We start from the raw sequence: 22117 nt of genomic DNA, 5'->3' as shown, positions 1-22117 counted from the left end.
ACAAACCTAATTACTGATGGCCGCTTCATTACAAGTGAATTGTTCTACACTTGGACAAACTGATGGGCAACTTCAATGCAGTTGATTACTCTCTGCCACGTCACATTTACTGACCAAAAACTTTCCCCCTGGAAATAAATATGCAACTCCCCCCAACAAACAGAGCAACTCCTTGGCACCCATTAAAAAAAAAAATTCATTCTCAAACTTAGAAAAGGCTCTTTTATAGCATTCCTCCAGGAAGAAATCTTTCTGATCTCTCAAGCTAGCATTCAGCTGTATAACTCAGTTAAGTAGACTTTTGCCAGGGGACAAACGATCCCGTCCTCCAGGCCAGCCGTTATCGTGAGGATTGTCAAAGAAATTCTCTTGGGGGCCGGAGCCATCACACCAACAGCAACAGGGTCAGTGCAGGGAGGCAGGCTTCTCCACAACCAGGCCTCCGGGAGGGCTCTAAACCCAAGCCCAGCTCAGAAGAGCAGCCTGATCCTCCTATCAGGCCAGTGAGTATCAGTCACCCCTTCCCCCAGCATCCTGGAGGAAGAAGATATTCACAAGGAAACCGTAGGCTGTAATAATTACTGCGCTACCTTTATTGTTTCCAAGTAGCTATTTGCAAAGCCTACAAACCAGTAGTTACTAATGCAAAAAGGTGACTTTTACTGAGCTGAAACCTGAAGGGGTTAATGGGAATTTCTTTAAAGACAGGAATGTAAAAATTAAATCTTACTGGGAGGAGGAGGGGAGTGGAAACTCAAATCCCAAAACCAGCCCCCCAAAGCCAGTCGGTGAGTGAAAGTGCAAGGCAGCCCCGGGGAGGAGGCGAGGGCCAGCTCGGCGACAGCGCAGGGAAGAGTGACCCCTGTAGGCAGGAAGCGAGCGCCGGCCGCCCTGGGCCGGCTCCACGGGGCCCGCCGCCCTGGCCCGGCTCCCGGCTCCCCGGTCCCCGGTGCCCGGGCCGAGTCTCCCAGCCCCGCGTTCTCCCGCACCGCCCGGCGCCTCACGCTGCCGGAGCGGAGACCAGCTCTCACTGCCAGCATTTTCTCAGCAAATCCATTATCTTACGCCGAGGCGGGGAAAGGGAAACAGAAGTCCATAAAGATCAGGCTACAGGGAAAGGGAGTGCACGGAGTAACTTTTATTATACACGGGAGCAGTGTTGGGAAAAAGCCATCCAGCCTCCTGCAAGAATTTCGGTTTCATCCGCTTTATAGCCGTGACGTTTTTCGCTCTTTACCAGGGAATTCTTGGTTAGCATGTCGGTGAATCTGAAATTCACCACTTTTAAAAGCGTGGATTGATAACTCTCTGATTGAGATGTGATCTTCAAATCAACCCCACCCCCACCCCCATCCCTTTATATTCCTAAATCCACGGCCGACTCAGCTCAACTTCGTATTAGGTCATTGATTTTGCTTCTTATGTCAAATGCTGACTCCGGGAACAACCAATGTCTTCAGACTTACCCCCCAAGTTTCCCAAGGTTAAAAAATCCCATGGTTCTGTAAAATAATTCTGGCTAGGATTCGAAACGTCTCCCGAGAGTGAAGTTATAATGCAATACTGAGTGCACAGCTGACTAATTACCAGTCACAGCCATATATGTGTGTGTGTGTATATATATATTATATATATATAATATATATATATATATATATTTCGAGATGGATAGCCTTTTCTAAATGCTAAACGTACTCGGGCTGCTCACAGTGAAACTTAATCTCTGCCAGGCCTGGCTTCTCCCGGCTGCACCTTTCGATAAAGCAAATCGGACCCAAGGCTCCCATTCCCGCCCAGGCTCCCCAAGCGCGAAGGCTTCAGGAGCTGTGTGGCTACTGGGCAGGGCCTTAATGAAGCTTTTGCGCAAAGCATCTTTAAAATCAAGTTAGCATTCGGGACCACAGAGTCTGGGCCATCGGTTTAGAAACGAAGGGAGAGGCCGATCTGCAGACGGTTCCCCGGGAGCAGCCGAAGGCCAGTCTCCCGGGCGGGGAGGGAAGGGCTCGCCGCCCGACTTCTCCCAGGCGGGCGAGCTCCCCGCGCACGCTTGGGCAGGCGGCGCGGCGCCCAGGCGCGTGAGCTCCAGGAGGCCCAGGGACCCCAGACTCCCTTCTCCGGGGAGCGCTCCGTTGCCCCCCGGCCTGCCTGCCCCGCCCGCCCAGCCGGCCCGGCCCGCGCCCGGCCGCTCCTCGGGAGCGCGGCATCCTCGCGTCTCCGGAGCCCGCCAGCCTCAGCGCGCCAGCCGGCCCTGTTTTTAGCCCCGTTCTCCGCCCTGGAGAAGAAGTCAGGGTCAGGGATCGCCATCGGACACCTCTCCGGACGTGACACCCAAGTCAACAGGGGCTTTTTTTAAGCGCCCGGGGGCCTGTTCACAGGGCGAAGAGGACGAGGAGGGCGCCCCTCGGGGCCGGCACTCCGGCTGCAAGGCCGAGCGGAGTCACCACAAAGCGAAAGGCGGCGGGGGTGGGGGACGAGGGGGCTCGAGATATGGAGTATCCAGAAACAGGTCCGAGGCTCGGCGGCCCGACCTATCCTCCCTTCGGGGCTGCGCGGAGCAGCGGATCCCGGGGCGGCGAAAGAGGGGCATCGTGGACGCTACTTACTTGGAGTTCGAGGAATTCCAATAGATGGGTTCTAAAACTATCGATCTGGAAATCGCAGTTCTGCATAAAACCATCAAAACTCCCCAGCAGTACTTCCACAAGGAGTCCCTCCTCGCGGCCATGGCCAAGCCGCTCCCAGCTCCGCGCGCTCCTGGCGCCAGAGGAACGAAGTGCGGGCCGGGAACCCCAATCCTCCGGGCAGACACAGGGGAGACCGCAGGCAGCTCCGGGGCGCGCCGATCAGCAGCTCCAGCGGTCGCCGAGGCCCGGGGGCGCTCTTCGCGGGGGCCCTTCAGAGCGCGGGGCGGGAGCGCACGCGCGGAGCGCGGCGGCGCGGCGGGCTCGGGGCTCCGGGGCGCCGCGCCGGACGCAGCTCGGACAGCCGGCTCCCGTGCGGCTCCAGGGTGCCGGACGCCGAGAACCGGGGAGGGCGCGCGGCCGGGACACAAAGGCGGAGAGACGACGCAGTGGCGGGCGCGGCGCCCGGAGAGGGGCCGCCTCGCACTATAGATCCAGGGGGCCCGGCAGCGGCCCGAGCGCGCGGGCGCCGCTTCGGCGCCGTTCCATGTCCCGGAGCGCGCGCGGGGCGCGAGCGGCTAGGGGCGCCTCCGGGCGCACGGGGAGCCTCCACAGTCCTCGCGGATCCCAGCCCGCGGGGCAGGCAGGAGCGGGTGGCTCGGTCCTCGCCGCGGGCGCCAAAACGCGCGCGCGGGGCTGGGGGCTGAGGGGGGCCCTTTGTGCGCGGGGAGGGCGCCGGGAGCAGCTCCGCGCGCGGCTCCTCGCTCCGGCCGGCGCCGCCGTCCCCGCCGAGCAGAGTCCGCTCGGCCGGCGCGCTGTCACAGCGCTATAAACGCGGAGCCCCGCCCCGCGCCGGGCCGCCCATTGGCCCGCCGCGGGGCCCTCGCCACTCGGTTGGGCGGCCGGCCTATCCGTCAGCCGCCGTCCCGCCGCCACCCGACAGTAGGCGGTGCCAGCTGACAGGTGAGCCCCGCCCCCAGCCCCGGGCGGGCGGCGCGAGCACAGCAGCGCTGAGGAGCCGGGGCCAAGGGGGACCCGCCCGCGCGCGAGCCCCCGGCGCCCCCCGAGCGGCGGCCTGGAGACGCTCGGCCCGGCGGGCGAGCGGGAGCGGGGACAGCGCGGGCCACCTGTCCCCGTGCCCAGCAGCGCCCGACAGCGCCCGGCAGCGCCCGGCAGCGCCCAGCAGCCGCGATCTCAGGGCCCCGCTAGCGCCCTGAAGTTCGGCAGAGGCATCACGGCGAGGGCGCCCCTTTTCCCTGCGGAGAGGAAGGCGGTGGGTTTCCCGAGGGTCTTCCTCCTTAAGAGGCGGGGACACCCCCACCCCCCAAACTGCGTAGACGGGCTCGAGGCCCCTCGCGCAGCCCCTAGCCACCCCCTCTCCAGGGCCTGTCTGTGACACTTCGCACACCTGATTTCTGCGCCAAACGCTGGCCGGGGCGCCCGATCCCAGTGCGCGGGGACCGGGAGAGGCAGAGCGCGTCTGCCGGGGACCCGGCGGGGCGGCCGAGCCCCGGGGCGCTGGCCCCGCGAAGGCAGCGCCTCTCCCCGCTCGCGCCGCCGAACCGTCTCCTTGATTGGGACACGCTCACACCTCCCCAAGGTGATCGCGAATTTCGGGGGTGACCGGGACAGACAGCGCCGAAGCGGAGGGGCGGCGGGAATCCTTCGTTCCGAGTCCCGGCGGAGCGCGGGCCCCCGGAGCGGCCGGGACGCGCCGCACCGCGGCTTCCGCGGACCCACAGCGCCCACTAGCGGCCGGTCTGCGCGCTCCGCGGCAGGAGCGGGACCCTCGGGCGGCCCGTACTCCGCGCGCGCGCCCCGCCGCGCAGAGGGGCCGCGGGCGAGATCACCCGAGTGAGGAACCGCCTCGGGAGCGCGGCGGGGACCAGGCGCTGTACTGATTCCAACGATTCAGTTTGAAAAATGTGTGTTGTAGACCTACCTACAGCATGCTTTAAAAAATTCCTTTCCACACCAGGGTGCCCTTAATGTTTTAAATGCAAAGAACTAATACACCATTGTGAATCAACTATACTCCAAAAAAATTTTTTAAATAAATGCAAAGAACCAGTCACTACTATTGCTACGAATTCTAAATTTTTAAGACGGATTATCCACTAAATTTAAAACATAACTACTTAAATGGTTTTTAAAAATCTCGTTTAGATAGTTATGAGTTTCCCTTTCCCTCTTCTTTGTAATAACTTTGGAAGAGTTTTATGGTGCATTCGTATTCGGTTTTTTGGACATTACGAACGTACATTTCAACTGGGAATGTTAAAACTTTTGTGAAGGCTACTTTGTTAAGGCTGAAAACACCAAGGCAGGCGAGGTACCCAATACATTCATATTCCAAACAAGTCTTTACAAGAAGAAAACAACTGTATTCTCTGCAATTGCTAGTTTTCAATGAAAGACTCCAACTTGAGAAAATATTTTAGTCTTGAAGACAGCACACCTATTGAAAGTCATCCTGACTCCCAGAGGACTGAAAAACCCGGAGTGAACAGGCAATATATTTCACAAAAGCAAGAGTTTTGTTTTTTTTTTAATAAGCTCACAAACATTTAAGGTAGTCATTTGAAATTTAATATAAAGCTAGCTTATAACCCTTAAAAAGTACTAAAACCGAGTGTCTCGATAGCTGTTTCACCTTTAGCAAACTTATGAAATTGTGAAATTTAAGTTGTGACCTCTTAGAGCCTACATCCTCTCTCCAAGCAAACCAGAGGAAATAAAGGAAATTTGCCTTTTCTGAAAATAACCCTGGCTTCCATTTTTAGTCAATCAAATATTCTCACATCCAGAGAATTTTACCTTGGGGGAAATGTAAATGCACGTTTAAATGGCTTCCTTTTTAAAAAATAAAGTTACACAAAAAGATTCCTATTACATAACTTTAGTGTGACTATGCATTAACTTACTTTCAGTAAACATAAAATAACTGTAGAAACTATGTTTAAAGTACCAGCAGTAGCAACACCACTGCTCTTTAATTTTAATAATTAAAAGCATTACCCCAAGTCACTTGTCTCTCTCGTACACCTATCATACAAGGGAAAAAAAACAGTCCCATCTGGCTGGACTGGTCAGTTTAATAGCTCTTTGTATTTGGACTTCTTTACAATTTTAAGAGAAACATGGTTTTTGAAAACCTGTAATTCTACCAGCATATATTTAACCCTACATCTAAAAATGACATTTTATTTCAGCAAAAAACATTACTTCAACTACTTCCAGTGTTAAGGAAGAAATTTTTAAAAGTCTAATCAAACTTTGGGGGATTTCAGAGACAACCAAAATATAAAAGTTGGATGTAAATTTGAATAAACATAGAACAAAGTGGTCAATAAAAAAAGTTTGATAGTTGTAGTTTTAAAAATAAGAGGGCAATGAATTTTGCTCCAGTAAATGTACCTTACTAGTCATGTTCCTATCCCTTTGGGGTTCATACTTAAGCTTTGGTCTTTAGAACTTGTTTTCTTACATATTCCTTGTATAGTATTCTAAGACTTTGAAAGACATCTTTAACTTTCAAAAAACTATAAAGAAATGTTGTATCTAAGTTTAACATTACAGAAAAATTGCTGACGTTTGATTCTTGATTAAATGTTGTCAAAGCCATGAATTTTCCAACACAGCTGGAAGTCTGCATCACTACATGCAGTTCACCTCATACAAGTTACTGAAGTTGTGGGAGCTCTTCCCCAGAGTGACACTTTGCCTGGTCTATTCCCTGGCAAGACCTTTCAAAACAGAACTCTTAGATCAACTTTGCCACACATTCCTGCCTTATCAGCTTGTAAAATTCTCATTATTACACATTGCAGCATGCTGTTAGTGTCTACTTACTAGTTTGGTAGGAAAAAGTTATTAGTCATTACATAGGATTCTTGGTCAAAAGAGTTATTTTTCCCTTTGGGAAGTTTCATGACAACTCATACCTTATAGACCCTAACATATTCTTTCAAGAACCAAAATACCATTCCTTTCTACTACAGAAGGCTTCCAAGGTGACTTTCCAGTGGTAAAGAATCCACCTGCCAAAGCAGGATATGCAAGAGAAGGGAGTTTGCTCTCTGGGTCAGGAAGATCCCGGGGAGAAGGAAATGGCAGCCCACTCCAGTATTCTTGCCTGGGAAATTCCATGGAGGGGCCTTGGCAGGCTACAGTCCATGAGATCACCAAGAGTTGGACACGACTGGGCAAACATATAGTAATCTAATAAATCTCTAGCTCAAATGATCACTGCTTTTATATTATTAATGCAAAAGGACTGTATGTGGAAAGAAAGGTATGGCTCCAACTACCTGCGGAACCTGGCACAAGACTTCACTTTAGATCAAACCAGTCAACCCTAAAGGAAATCAATCCTGAATACTCATTGGAAGGACTGATGCTGAAGCTCCAGTATTTTGGCCACCTGATCCGAAGAGCTGACTCACTGGTAGACTCTGATGCTGAGACTCAAGGCAAAACAAGCGGGCAGTAGAGAATGAGATGGTTAGATAGTATCACTGACTCAACGGACATGAACTTAAGCAAATTTCGGGAGAGAGTGGAGGGCCTAAGTGCCTGGTAGGTTATGGTTCCTGAGGTTGGGAAGAGTCGGACACGACTTAGTGACTGAACGTGCTGAGATTCCCACTTTGTGCACCAGTAAGATACAGACATACTGTGTATTATAATAAATTCTGCTCTCAACATGTAAGGGGTATTGCTGACCAGCAGTCTCCATCAAACCATTTTTGCTCCTTTATCCCACTTAGCAGTTAAGAGATTTCATAGTACCTAGAGCCAATTGGAATTATATATTCCTTTAATTCATGTTGTCATTAATTTAAATCATCCTGAAAGCCTGGAAAATGAGGAAGGCAACAATCATTACCAAATGTATACAAAGAATCCATTTAGTTCTAACCCTAATAAACCAGGTTTAGTGATCAGCAGTTACAGCAATCTTACAAGGTTATTGATGCTACTGCACACAGACACAGACACACACACACAGACACGCAACCTTTGCTTAAGTGGCAGTGAAAACTACCTGAACATTGATTTTACTTTTACTCTGAAACTTACTGGCTTCAGACGTGGAAGGATAAATAGTGAAACTGTTCCAGCATCCCTTGGTCAACCACCAGGGGCTCAGGAAAGGAACAATCTTGTAAAACAACTTCCCAAGAAGTTCAATTACACACACACACCAACTTTTAAATCCTATTGGCTTGTCTGTATCCCCCTTTCCATTGCTTCCTAGCTGCAAATTACTCATTCTAGTCATTATAGATACACAGTAAATGGATCAGGCAATGTGATTTAACCATCTGAAAACCAATTATGGCTATCTGCTACACAACATACAATGCGAAACACAGAGTATAAAACAAACTACAGCTCCACTGGCAACTCTGACACTGGGCCACAGACTGTTTAAAAAAAATAGTAACACTCAAAAGACAAGGGTAAACAAAAACATTTATGAACAACACAGGTGACGGTGAAGAATCAACACCTCCACAAGTGGCAATTCAACCAATGAGAGTGGGCCTTCTGCTTGGCCTTCACACTCCTCCCAGAGCTTGTATCTTCACTGGTTCTGGTCCTTCCGCTAATCAGTCGTACTTTGGTACCTGAGCATTCACAAGCCTCCTGGATGGAGTCTCAAAAATTGATACCGTCTTAGAATTCCTCATGGCCAACAGACAAAACAGATGGATGGCTCTGGGTGTAAGCGAGCAGAAAATTGAGACAACCGATGGCAGACACTCTGGTTTTATTAATATATTTGGAGAAATTTTAGTTGAGAACTCTCATATAAAACAAAGCCTTGGAAACAATATATACACCTCAACTGAACAGGATTCCATGCTTATTTTACCTCAGAAAATTTAAAAAGTAGTACAAATTTTCTTTTGCAAAAAAATTTTATTTTTTGTGAACGAAATTATTTGCAAATTCTTCAAAGTACTGGTGGCTACACAGAGAAGCTACGGACAGTGCCAGTGTAACTCAGAAATTAACTGAGGACAGGGAGAGCCTAATTTGCCGTCTTCACAAGAGAAACTGCAGCAGTGTAGCTTTAACTACAAGCCCCTCCCCCTCTCTGCAAGCACTGGAGAGTCCTCACACACAGCTAAGTTCAAGGCTTAGTTTATACAACTGACTTCACTCTGCAAACTCCACAATATCAATGGCAATAACTACATACTTTAAATACTGTAATAAAAATAAACAAAGTCATTAGTTAATTCTGTAATGCAGTAAGAATTTATAACTTTAAAAAACAAATTATGAAGAAAAGCATACTTAATAAATTAAGGAACATCTGAACTGCTAATAGTTTGGGAAAGAATCTGAACTTTTATAATATGTATACAAAAGCAGTGGAAATGAAGAAAACAAATCTACACATTGCTGTCGCACAGAGAAGATTGGGTGTACTTTATTAACAATTCCATCCTCTTTCCTGCAGCCTGGAGCAGGAACAATTTCATTATTGGACGGGAGTCTCCAACAGCAAAGGGATACTGCAATACGTTACTAAGCAACTCACTGTGATTTCACACCATATGAGGCAGGAAGAAATTTTTTAAAAATTAAAAAAGGCACGCATAAGCTGATTTCATATATTCTAAAGTCCAGGCTACTCTCTTAGATACAATGTTTAGAACACTTGTATAGCAAAACAATTTTTAAATAAACATTTCCAAAAACTTGAATACACAACTTAAGAACAATGGATCTGCACCCCCCCAAAAAAAGTTACATTAAAAAAAGTGTTAAGAATCATAAAATAATTAGAGCTAACCTAATTTAGAGATTAAAAAAAGGATTCATATGCAACCTAAATTCTTTAGGTAGATAAAGTGAATGCTTTATTAAGAGTAGAAGGTACCATGTTTACTAAAAGTCAGTTCTCACTACAGTTCATGCCTATTTAAAATTCTATCTTTAAAGATATTTAAACCTAGTTTATTGTTCCTTAGCACAATTAAGACTCATGAAGAGCTCAAACTATAAAGCATGCACACACAAAATAATCTAGCATTTAGTCATATCATTAACTTATGTTTTCACTTTTAAAAGACTGGTCAAACTGTCTCAAAAATACTGGAAGGTTTCTCTACTTTGATGACATATCTATGCATCTCAGGCAGCTTTTTTATATCCATCTCCTTTTCTTGAATAAATGTTGTAATGCCAGTTGACTTAAACATATGTAAAGATAACTGAGGCAGATTCTAGTGTATAAAAGTCATTTATAAGATACCACATGCAAAAACAAAAAAACTTTTAAGTTGAAATGTGTTTTCCCAAAAATAAATGTGCAGGTACCCTCCACTGAGGGTGATCTGACCACCTTAGCCTTTCGTAAAAGAACAGAGCTAAGTTCTTTCTAATGGCCCACTGTGAAAATAATTTAAGATACTGTAAATTTTAGAAGCATTTTTCTAGTCTTTATTAAGTATAATTTGTGGTGATAATACTTATTCTAAAATAGAGGTGCAGGATTGAGAATTTGAATCTTTTTCTGGGTGCTTAATCTTTCTTAAAGGTAATACTGCTGCCATAATTTCTTGTGTCAGCATAAATTAGGTATCTGTAAAAATAGCCATTAAATACTAATTCTCAAGTATATTTAAAGTACATATAAATCCTATGTTAAAAGTATAAGCTAGAAGAAATATATAGCATAGTCCTAGGATTTCTAGATTGTTAACATCAAAAAGTAAACCACCCTCTTTAAGACTTAACAGAACTTTAAAAAAAATTGCTTCAACATATGAATTTAAGACTTTACTTTATTCAGCAAAATCATTTATTTACACAGTGGGGAATGCTGGTTTGATTCTGTCAATGAAATAAAAACAAGGTGAACAGAGACAATACTGAATTGTATATGTATTTTGTACCAGAGCTGACCAACTGTTTCCTTACCTGTGTCAGGAACACCAAGAGCAACGGTATCATGAGACACTGGTTAACAATACACCACAAAGGTCCAGTGACACCCTGGGGCTTCCAATGCAATCACCAACTTTTTCTTTTTTTATAAATATATAAAAAAACAAAAAGTCAGCAAAACCAGCATTATGACATAGTAAACAGAGTATAACTCTAAAGTCAGTGGGTCAGTAAAAACCTTATCAGACCATCCAGTTTCCCAGTGATCTGTTCTTCCTCAGACCACTAACACAACAGTCCAACAGGTGAAAAATAGATCGCTTTTTAGAAGGTACCAATGATCTGATAAGGATCTGACTTAAGGGACATTAAGAGGGGGTTGGGGGGGTGGGCGGGGAAAAAAGGAACTGTAGAGCATAGCCCCTATTAAAACAAGCTAACTTTCCAGATTTTCCAAATTAAAAAAAACAAAACAAAACAAAAAAAAACCACTTCAACATGAAGCTACCATACAAAGTTTTTCCATATTTCTTTGTAAAAAGTTCAGAGTTTGCAGTCTAATCCTGGGTTTTTAACGAGAAGGACAGTTTCGGCCTGGACTTCCCCTTGCCCAGGATAATTTTTTGTTCTTCTTTTTGTTGACGCTGTCGCTCTTGTTCTAGTTTCATCCTTTCCTCATGAATCTTTCTTTGTTCTTCAACAATTCTCAACTGTTCTTCAGCCTTTAAGTTAAAAGTAAAAAATTAGAATCTTATATTTGTAATATTTCTGAAAATTAATCAAAAGGGGTGTACAAAAGTATATGTTTAAAAAAATCTTGCCTAAGATGATATAGAAGGTATCAGGGAAAAATATTGACAAAGTAGAAAAGAACTCCTTATAAATTATTCCCACATTTTCCGATAATTGTTTTTTATGCAAAGTACATGAACAAATTGTTAGGAAAGCACGTGAACATTTTGAAGATGAAAAGAAGTTTCTATAATCATGCCTTGAGCTCAGTATACATTTTGTCCTATTACCTATTTTTATTTACCATTTTAGTAACCGGACTAACAAACTGTCAATTACAAATCGAGGCATGAATTCTAAAGAGTATGCTATCTACCAATTTGTTTTAATTAAATTTGTAATTAGAAAGGCATAAAAAAATCCTCAATGGTGCTACATTATACTGTCAAATTGACAACCAAAAAATAATCAATTTTCTGGAGAGAAAAATAACAAAACCTTTCTGACTTGACTGACTATAAAATGTGAATTTCAATCAGTTCAGTTCAGTCGCTCAGCTGTGTCTGACTTTGCGACTCCATGGACTGCAGCATGCAAGGCTTCCCTGTCCTTCACCAACTCCTGGAGCTTGCTCAAACTCATGTCCATCGAGTCAGTGATGCCATTCAACCATCTCATCCTCTGTTGTCCCCTTCTCCTGCCTTCAATCTTTACTAGCTTCAGGGTCTTTTCCAATGAGTCAGTTCTTTGAATCAGGTGGCCCAAGTATCGGGAGTTTCAGCTTCAGCATCAGTCCTTCCAATGAATATTCAGGACTGATTTCCTTTAGGAAGGACTGGTTTGACCTCCTTGCCATCCAATTTCAAGAAAATTAACCAGAAGGTTTATCTTTAACCTGAAGGTATATCTCCTGGGTCAGGATGATCCCCTAGAGAAGGGATAGGCTACCCACGCCAGTATTCTTGGGCTTCCTTGGCTATTTTCAATAGACACCAATAAAATTAATTCCTGCAATGCCTTCAACTCCTTCAGTCTCTCAAGCAACCAACTTCCTGTGTTCTCTACAGAAGATTTCCTCTCTGCATCAGGAAAATTCAGGCCATTCTCACCAGCTCCTTCCTCCTCAAGCTGCTCTTCTCTCCAGAGATACCATATCCACTTCCTTAAACTCTCAACTAGGTGCAATTCCACTCCACTCTCCCCCAGGGGACATCAGGTAGTGTATGGTGCTGACTTGAGTCATCACGACTGGGAGATCGCTGCTGGCATCTCGTGGGTAGGAAACAGACTGCCAAACACCCTACAAGGCACAGGACAGCCCTCACAACAAACAACTGTCTAACTCCAAAGTTTAAGAGTGCCAAGGTTTAGAAAACCTGCTCTAACCCTTGACTTCTGAATCTCAGTTATCACTGAGTTGTCCTTTTTTCCCTATTTGACCTTGATCGCAAAATACTCACTGCGTCATCTGAATGCCTTTATATTTCCAAAGTCAAAAATTCATTGCCTTCATCTCCATTATTCTCCTGAAATTGCTTTCTAGATGGCCAGGGCATGGCACATGCAGCTGAATCAAGGTGCAGTAAAGACTCTTAGGGTGCATGCCTGTGCTTCCGGAAACTTTCACCAATACAAACATCCCTAAGGTTCTAACTCAGCCTTGAGGAAAGCATATTACAAAGAACCCTGGGGATTGAAGGATTTTATATCACAACCTCAACCACCCACTTGAGAAATTTATGAAAAGCACTTTGACACTATCTACCCCAAACTACATTTTCATAGCACTTTTATATCCAGCAATTTCATTTTCTACTAGTTTTATTCTATAAATATACTTGCATACATGCAAAATTGAACAAATTTATTGCAACATGGTTTGTAAAAGACTGGAAAAAGCCTATAAAAGAAAATACTGTGTAGCTGTTGAATCCAGAATCATGTGATATTACCTAACCAAAGAAATTAAACAAGATTTAAAAAGCAACTTCCTTCACAGACAGAAAAAAGTATTCCAACTGTACTGAAATTAATTTCGGATTTGAGTGAAGAAAAAGAAAAGGTTCATTTTCATTAAGTCTACAGATGCAGGCGAGGGCAGAGTCTACGCAGCGGGGAGCATGACTAAGCTGGGGCGGCGCTCAGCACCGAGGCACGGTGCCCAGGGCCAGGGAAGCACGGCGCCCTCACCAGCACCAGACAGGGCACGATTCTCACAGCCGTGAAGCACATCTTTCCTGTCCTCATGCACACACACTCCTAGTTTGTCATTACAGCTTTAAACCAAGCATATTTTTTGGCAAAAAAAGAAAAAAGAATTTTCAATAAACTTATCATGGTAATCATTTCATAAGCCATATGTTTAGGCTATACACTAACCTATACAGTGCTGTATGTCAATTATATCACAACAGAACTGCAAGAAGAATAAAGAGTAACAAAACAGACATTTTCAAATAAAATGGTGCAGAAATAAGTGTCTTTGTGTAAAGAACATGTATCCCAAAATGTGGCCTGAAATAAGGTTTTTAACAATTGTAATATATTAAGGAAGGCTCCCTACTTGTAAAGCACTCAAGGCTTTTGTAAAACACAGAAGAATTTGACATGCGTAAAAGCTGGTTTTTAAGATTCAGTACTTCAATAATCCTGGGGAAATCTTAATTTTTCTTGACCCTTATAATGACTCCAATAGCAATGACAGTAACAATGAAATGATCACAGAGTAATGATATCACAGGGTAATCACAAGATGAAACAAGATAATTATGAGAGCACACTGTAAATGCTAGAAATTATCCTTTAAGTCAAATAAAAAATATCTGAGGCCTAAGTACAGTGACAAAAGAAGAAAAACCATTATTTTAGCTCTAAAATAAGAAAACTATGTTGAACTGATAAAATTACAAAGTCCTTTTCAACTGCAAGTTAATGAGTATGTTGGTAAATTGATAAACCTTGACAATAAAGTACATTTCATATTAAAAAAGGCTAGTTGAGAAAAACCAGTGTTCGCTCATGTTAACGAAGTGGCGTCCAAGAGATGAAGCCTGACTGTCCCCTGTGGGTGGCGCACTCCACGGCCGCCTGGCCAGGGCTTCCTCGGAGCCGTGCACCCCTCTCAGGTAACTGGCCTGTGGCTCTGTTTCTCACGACCCCGTCTACAGGCGCAGTGCACACGACTCCTCTCCCCTCTTCATTTTCATTGTGCACAGAAGAAACCACCATTCCCAAGGAGGGGGAGGGCACGCACGGGCGTGTTCACACCATGGGACAGCACCAAGCCCTCTCCCACCACGGCGCCCGGAGAGAAAGGCCCACCCGACGAAGCCAGTCGTCACAGCGGGCCAGCCTTCCCGGCCACTGCACCCAGGCCCCTCTTGGTCTCAGAAAGGTTTTCAACCCTCACCCCACTCAAAAGAACGGCTGCTGAGATGAAATACACAAAAGCAGAATATACTGCCATAATGGAAGGGTCTACCTAGCCCCTCTCCCAGGATCTTTTGTCTCCCTGTCCCTCTTTAACCAGAAGTTCTATTACCTTTTTAAAAATTAACTCCTTTCTAAGCATTCTCCTTACACTGTCTACAATTTTGGATCAAGGTTCTTAGCTACAATTTCTTTAGCAAACAGTGACACTGAAAACCATCACTCTCTACTTGGAATACATATGAATTTTTACAAAATATGTATCAGGAGTGATAACAGGAATAATAGGAGAAAATAAAAAAATATTACAATTAGGAATCATGCCCCTAACTTGGAAATGTGAATTTCTGAATTTTAACCTTCCAAAGCATATGTTTCACTTTGCCATTTTTCAATTTTAACACACCCTTCCCTCTATTAACAAGTATAACATAGGTTCCATTTTAGATTAAAAAATGAGTAAAAAAATATTAAAAAGAAAATCTGATGTAATTAGTTTTGACCTTCAGCAAACTATTTTATGTTATTCATGTACAAGCCCCCCCCCCAAAAAAAAGGTGGGGGGGCGGAGCTTGAAAAAAGTAATACCCTCTTTACCCCCAGGGGTCCATGTTAATTTAGTTATTCTGACAGACACCTTCTGAGGATATATACCATCACTGTATCATTAGCTACTCATCTAAAGAGGAACAATAACCACCCTCCCCCTCTAGTCCCCTTTCTGCTCAGTTTAACTCCCCTTTGCTACCTTTGTGACAAACATACTTTCCACACTTCAATGTTAGATAACATCTCCTCTCTCACTTTACCTAAAGCACAAACAATCGCTTCAAGTACTGCCTGGTAATTGAGCACGGTATGCAACCCTGGGTACAGAAATCACTGCCTTCCAGATCTTCAGAGAGGCTGCTCGTCGTTACTGCCAAAAGAGATAGCTGACACTTTCAGGATTCCACCATTCGTGTCTTAAAATTTCACAAAAAAGAAACTACTCTTCTAGATGCACTTCTTTTAATTTTGTGCCCTAAATTCTCTGCTCTTTTACTCAGTTCTTCTTGTCTTGTTCAATACTCATTCCTTTTGTGAAAGTTTTCCTTCAATGCCTGGTGACCCCTGGTTCTTAGCATGATCACACTCGGCCTTCCAGGTTCCTACAGCAGACTTCCTTCTCTTCCTTTTTCCTCTTCTTCCTCCCTCTGCACACCCTCATCACTCACTAAGTTCAGCTATTCTCTCTCTTTACTATTTCTATTTCCACCTTATCAAGTGCCCACCTTTTCACTGACCTCAGTGGCTTTCTTGTTTCTATAGCCTCTGTCCTTCACACCACAGTGCACAATGTCAATACATTTAATGTTCACAGTTTTTTAAAAAACTGTTGCCGAAAATACAACATAATTAAATCAGTTTTCTACCTTATCATCTGGGAACAAGCCTCTCAATGCCTGAAAACCCTAACTTGCCCACCATCCCACCTCAAATGAAGATATTTAAATTGACCTTTAAACTTGATGCCATACCGTGTTTTCCCATCTCTTAAAATGTATAAACATGTCGTTACTAGTCAACTTACATACACTCAGCTCTATTACAAACGTTCCGTTCTCTTTACAACTGTTAGTTTCCGGTAGGCACTATAACATATTACCACAAACTGGATAGCTTAAAATGACAGAAGTGAATCCGGCAGGCAGTCATCACTGCAGCAGAACCAAGGTGCTGACATTCCAGGGCCACATTCCTTCCACCAGGATCTTTCCATCTCTGTTCTGACTTCATACTACCTTTTCATCTGTTATGGAGTCTGAAAGCCTTTTGCCACGGTGTCTTCTCTATCAGTCCATGTTGGCAGTGCTTCTGCTGATCTCCTAGGTACATCTGGCCATGAGCCAACAGGCTCTTCCACAGGTCCTTCTTAGATAATCTCACCTACTCCTGGCTTCCGGTAAAATGGCTGAGGTAGTCTGTGAGTTACATGCGTAACCTTTTCAGCACTAGGAAGATGTCCAGTCATACCCTTGGCCTTCTTTCTAGAACAAACATCAAGTTCTCATCTATTTTACTTCCTGGTTCTTTGCTCAATTTCTCTTTCATTTTACATAAATTATGAGCAGAAACAAGACTGCACTTTACTTACAAGTATCTTCAATCATACATGAAGATCATCATTACATAAGTTCTGCTTCTCACACAACTGTAGGATACAACCCAGCTGGGTTTTCTCCCACTATATAATAAGGAAGTCCTTGCCTCTAGTTTCCATTAACATGCTATTTATTTTCTTCCCACCCCTAACCAGAAGTGCCCAGAGGCACTTTATAAAGTCCATATTCCTACCTAGAGTCTCTCAAAAGCAGTCCAGGCATTTTCTATCATGTGCCTCAAAATTCTTCCAGCCTCTATCCATGGTCCAATTCCAAAAATATGCCCACATTTTAAGGTTAACAAGTTAGCACAAACTAGGCGGCTGAAAACACAAAGTTCACCTGAGGGTTGGAAATCCAAAATCCGCATCGCTAGGCCACACCAAGGTGTCGGCAGCTGTGCTCCCTCGGGAAGGTCTAGGGGAGTCCACTGCAAGCTTCTTCCTGCTCCTGGGGGCTTCGAGGAGAGGAGGACTTCTTGCATTCTGACCACATCACTCTTGTCTTTAAGGCTAGTATCCTTCCATCTCCTGTGTGTTCTGTGGTAAAACCTCTTCTAGCTCCCTCTTGAAAGGATACATGTGAAGGCATTCAGTTCAGCTCAGTCGCTCAGCTGTGTCTGACTCTTTGCAACCCCATGGACTGCAGCACACCAGGCCTCCCTGTCCATCACCAACTCCCAGAGTTTCCTCAAACTCAAGTCCATGGATTCAGTGATGAGTTGGTGAATGCCTCAAGGCATTCAGGGCATAGTAATAATTCAGGATAGACTTTCCACTTCAAGACCCTGAACTTATATCTGTAAAACTCTTCATCTGTCATATAAGATAACATTCCCAAGTTCTGGGGATTAGAACATGGATATCTTTTTTTAGGGGGTTGGAGGTATTTTTCAATCTACAATACAAACATTAAAAAGTGCTTTTGGTTCAAGATGGCAGAGTAAAAGGAAGTGCACTCATCTTCGAGAGCAACAAAACTTTAGCTGTACAACAACCATCAACAGGACACTGGAGCCCACCAACAAAAGACACCCCACATCTAAAGACAAAGACGCCGCAGTGAGATGGCAGGAGGGGTGCAATCACCATAAAATCAAACCCCTTGCCAGGTGGATGATCCAGACTGGAGAGCAATAATACCAAAGACGATCTCCCACTGTTGTGAAGGTTCTGAACAGGGTTCCCAGCCTGGGATCCAACAAAGGGACTGGGAATCCCCAGGGAATCTGGCCTTGAGCGTCAACAGGATTTGGTCATAGGCCTCCCAGGAGACTGTGGGAAACAGAGACTCCAGTCTTGGAGAGCACAAACAAAACTCTGCACACACCAACACCTAGAGAAGAGGTACAGTGACCCTACACGAGACTGAACCAAAGCTACCTGCTACTGGAGGCCCTGTTGGAGGGTCTCCTGTGGAGGCGTGGGTCACCAGGGGCTCACCACAGGGACAGGGGCACTGGAAGGACCCCAGTAGTGTAAACCTTCTGGGAGTCTGCCATTAACCCTACCATAGAGCCCTGGAGACCTCAGGGTTGGGTGAGCTCAGGCCAAACAACTACCAGGGACAGAGTGTGACACCCCACCCCCCCAGCAGCAGATAATCAGATTAAAGCTTTACTGAGCAAGGCCCTGCCCACCAGAGCAAGACCCAGTTTTCCCACTACCCATTCTTCCCATCAGGAAGCTTACACAAGCCCCTTAGCTTCCTCCATCAGAAGGCAGACAGAAGCAGCAAGAAGCACAGTTTCACGACGGCTAAAACAAAAACTGTATTACAGAAAGTTAATCAGGATGACAAAGCAGAAAGTTATGTCCCAGATGAAGGGAAAAGATAAAATCCCAGAAAAACAACTAATGAAGTGGAGACAGGCAACCTTCCCGAAAAAGAATTCAGAATGATGACAGTGAAGATGATCTAGGATCTCAGAAAAAGAATGGAGCCAAAGATTGAGAAGATGCAAGAAACGTTTACCAAAGACCTACAAGAACTAAAGAACAAATAGAGACGAATAATACACTAGAAAGAATTAACAGCAGAATAACTGAGGCAGAACGGATAAATGGAGGACAGAATGGTGGAAATCACTGTTGCAGAACAGAATATAGAAAAAAGAATGAAAGAAATGAAGATGGCCTAAGAGACCTTTGGGACAACCTGAGGACAATTAAATGCACCAACATTTGCATTACAAGGGTCCCAAGAAGGAGATGGGAGAGAGAAAGGGCTTAAGAAAATATGTGAAGAGACAATAGCTAAAAATTTCCTGAACATGGGAAAGGAAAGTCAACCAAGTCCAGGAAGCACAGAGTCCCAGGAAAGATAAACTCAAGGAGGTGTCTCACACTGAGACACACAGTAATCAAACTGACAAAAATTAAAAGACAGAGATAAAATATTAAAAGCAACAAGGGAAAAATGACAACATAGAAGGGAACTCCCATCAGGCTATCAGCTGATTTCTCAACAGAAACTCTACAAGACAGAAGGGAATAGCATGATGTATTTAAAGTGATGAAAGGGAAGAACCTACAACTAAGAGTACACAACCCTGCATGACTCTTGTTCAGATTTGATAGAGAAATAGAAAGCTTTCCAGACAAGCAAAAGTTGAGAGAATTCATCACCAAACCAGTTTTACAATGAATGCTAAAGGAACTTCTCTGGGAAAGAAACACAAAGGAAAAGACACACAGAAAATAAACCTCAAACAATTAAGAAATTGTTAACAGGATCACATATATCAATAGCTATGTTAAACGTAAACAGATTAAATGCACCAACCAAAAGACACTAACTGATTGAGGGGATGAAGACATGTGCATGCACACACTTCCACTTACCACATCACTCTGCCTGACACCCCAAATTGTATGTGATTATTTTATATTTATTAAGCATGTTTCCACTGTGGCTTGTAATTGTAATTATCTTTATTTGGGGGGGGGGGGTCTGGCTACTGATAAAAACATTTTTAACTATTACTCAATACCACTGTATCATGATTGGTCAACAGAAAAATAACAGAACTCCGTATCATCAAAACTAGGATCTAATAGAAAAAGCTGTAAACATTTTTTAAAATCCACATGTATATCAGAATTATCTTGAAATTTTTTTGAAAAATACAAATGCTCAGGTATTGCCTTTTCTCCAGAGCTCCAGATATGTTTCTAATGAGCAGTCACGTTTAAACAACTGGACTATATGATGATCTTTTACTTTTATCTAGTTTGTTTCTATTTTTCTATTTCATATTCAGCACTCCCATTTCATTTAGTTTGTTCTCAAATTTCTCCATCTCTCTTCTTTTTTCTGTGTTCTTTTTCAAGCAAGCCTTTATCAAGTATAGTTAAAAAGTTTTTGTATACATACATAGTACGCATAATATGTATTTTAGAAAACTTTTGACTTTTTGCCTAAAAAATTATGACACTGTGATTCCACTTGTCTTAGTATGAATGGAATGCTAGATTTCTAATTAAAAAATAGATATGCAACAAGCAACAAAGGTTTATTACTGTATAGCATAGAGAAAGATAGTCAATATCTTATAATAACCTGTGATGGAAATAATTTCAAAACTAATACATGTGTACATGTGTAACTGAAGCACCTTGCTGGGCACCTGAAACACTGAGAGCCAACTATATTCAATACATACACACACATGCTTTAAAAAAGCGCTTCCCTGCACCTTTCTAAAAACTCTGTTTTAGAGTCTCTCCTAACTGCAAATTAAGATTCGGTTTACTTTAAGAATATGGATACATTTCATATATAGTAAACAATGGTACTATTTTTTAAATCTCTCAAACTGGTGAGATACCAACTGTCTTAAATCTCCCTTTCCGATAAGGGGAAAAGGAGAAAACTATTTCAACATTAAAGACAGGAAATATACGATAGATCTACAATTTTAGGGAACCGATTGAGTGTCATTTTTCCTACTGACATAACCTCCTAGAACATTTTATTCCATGCCAACACCTATCACCTTCATTTAGTTTTTTTCCCTTTCTGAATACGTAAGATTCATATACATTCCAGAACAGTATCTGGGCTCTTCCCAGACACGTAACTAAAAAACAGTGCAAAGAAGACTTTCACACAGTTTTTAAGTATTATTTTAACATTGAAGAAAATTAAAATTCGCCATCTCATTGTGCTAACAGCCTTGCAAATATTTGATGATAGTTGTGCACTGCCAATACTAACCCAAGAACTGAACCCAATCTGCCAAAAAGCCAAGCCAAGTCAATTCACATTCTGGTTAATTTTCATTTGATTTTATAAATCAAGTGTGTATGTTGGTTAATATTTTGTCTCCTTATGAACAGATAAAATCAAGTATCTTGATAATGTGGAATCGAAATAAGCAAAAATTACTCTTAGTCTAGACCACTTAACATGATTATCACATATGAGAGCCCAGCGCTTAGCTAATGTGTTCCTTATTACAGACATTACTGGGATCTATCTCTGTAGTTTTGTCACGAGGACCTACTAAAAAGTAAAGTGTGGCTTAAGTTTACTTTCTTTACTAGTTACTCTTACATGATCACAATGGTGACATGTATTTCTTGGACAAAATGTAGACACTGGAGAAAAGTACAAAATCACTTACAAGCCTACCAATTAGATCTATTCTCAGCACTTTGGCATATTTTTCTATTAAATGTGCAAATGTACATTTCAAATTAGGAAAATCAAAGTACGTATGTAAGTTTTGTATTTAGCTACTTTCCCTGTATTACATAGGCTTGATCCCTGGGTTGGCAAGATCCCTGGGGAAGGAAATGACAACCCATTCCAGTATTCTTGCCTGGAGAAGCCCATGGACACAGGAGCCTGGTGGGATACAGTCCATGAGGTTGCAAAGAGTTGGAAAGGACCGAGCGACTGATCTGAACTGAACTGAAATGGTCATGCCCATTGCCACTCCCAGGACAGCGCTCTGCACACAGGGTCCCTGTGACCACATCCCTGCCAGCAGCACTGGGCACTGACAGGAGGAGAAGACCTTCAAATGGGGCACGTCGTGTCAGAGAAAGAGCAGAGAGAGGGCCATTTCTTTGCTTCCCTACTAAGAAGGGTTTTATGGAACCCATTACACCTACTCTCCCATCACTTATCACACAGCTTGCTACTCACAAAGTGCTTTTACTACCACGACTACTACTGCTCTTCCCATTATTCCAAGAGATCCCCCAAAGAGATTTCTCCAATTCTACTCCCCCACAGGCCTCTGCTCTACACTTCGTTTCCTCACACTCTTGTCCT

General features: G+C 43.8%; 2 protein-coding genes across 3 annotated transcripts in view; both read right to left on the bottom strand.

The window, feature by feature from the left end:
* EFNB2 (ephrin B2) overlaps positions 1-3198 on the bottom strand; it is a 49191-nt gene extending 45993 nt beyond the window's left edge. Inside the window, exon 1 of one of the 2 annotated variants that reach the window (XM_020889070.2) lies at positions 2604-3198. In XM_020889070.2, the coding sequence (XP_020744729.1) occupies positions 2604-2725 (122 nt within the window). In that variant the 5' untranslated portion in view covers positions 2726-3198. The remainder of the gene's footprint in view (positions 1-2603) is intronic. The other variant, XM_070471427.1, reaches the window with a different exon arrangement.
* A 7210-nt stretch (positions 3199-10408) lies between these two features.
* Positions 10409-22117, bottom strand: part of ARGLU1 (arginine and glutamate rich 1) — a 27827-nt gene continuing 16118 nt past the window's right edge. The window contains exon 4 of the mRNA XM_020889072.2: positions 10409-11251. Coding sequence (XP_020744731.1) covers positions 11087-11251 — 165 coding nt within the window. The 3' untranslated portion in view covers positions 10409-11086. The remainder of the gene's footprint in view (positions 11252-22117) is intronic.

This window comes from Odocoileus virginianus, chromosome 8, assembly GCF_023699985.2.
Source record: "Odocoileus virginianus isolate 20LAN1187 ecotype Illinois chromosome 8, Ovbor_1.2, whole genome shotgun sequence".
In the NCBI taxonomy this organism is placed as follows: domain Eukaryota; kingdom Metazoa; phylum Chordata; class Mammalia; order Artiodactyla; family Cervidae; genus Odocoileus; species Odocoileus virginianus.
Note: the sequence above shows the minus strand (reverse complement) of the source record. Positions and strands in the feature narration are given on the sequence as shown.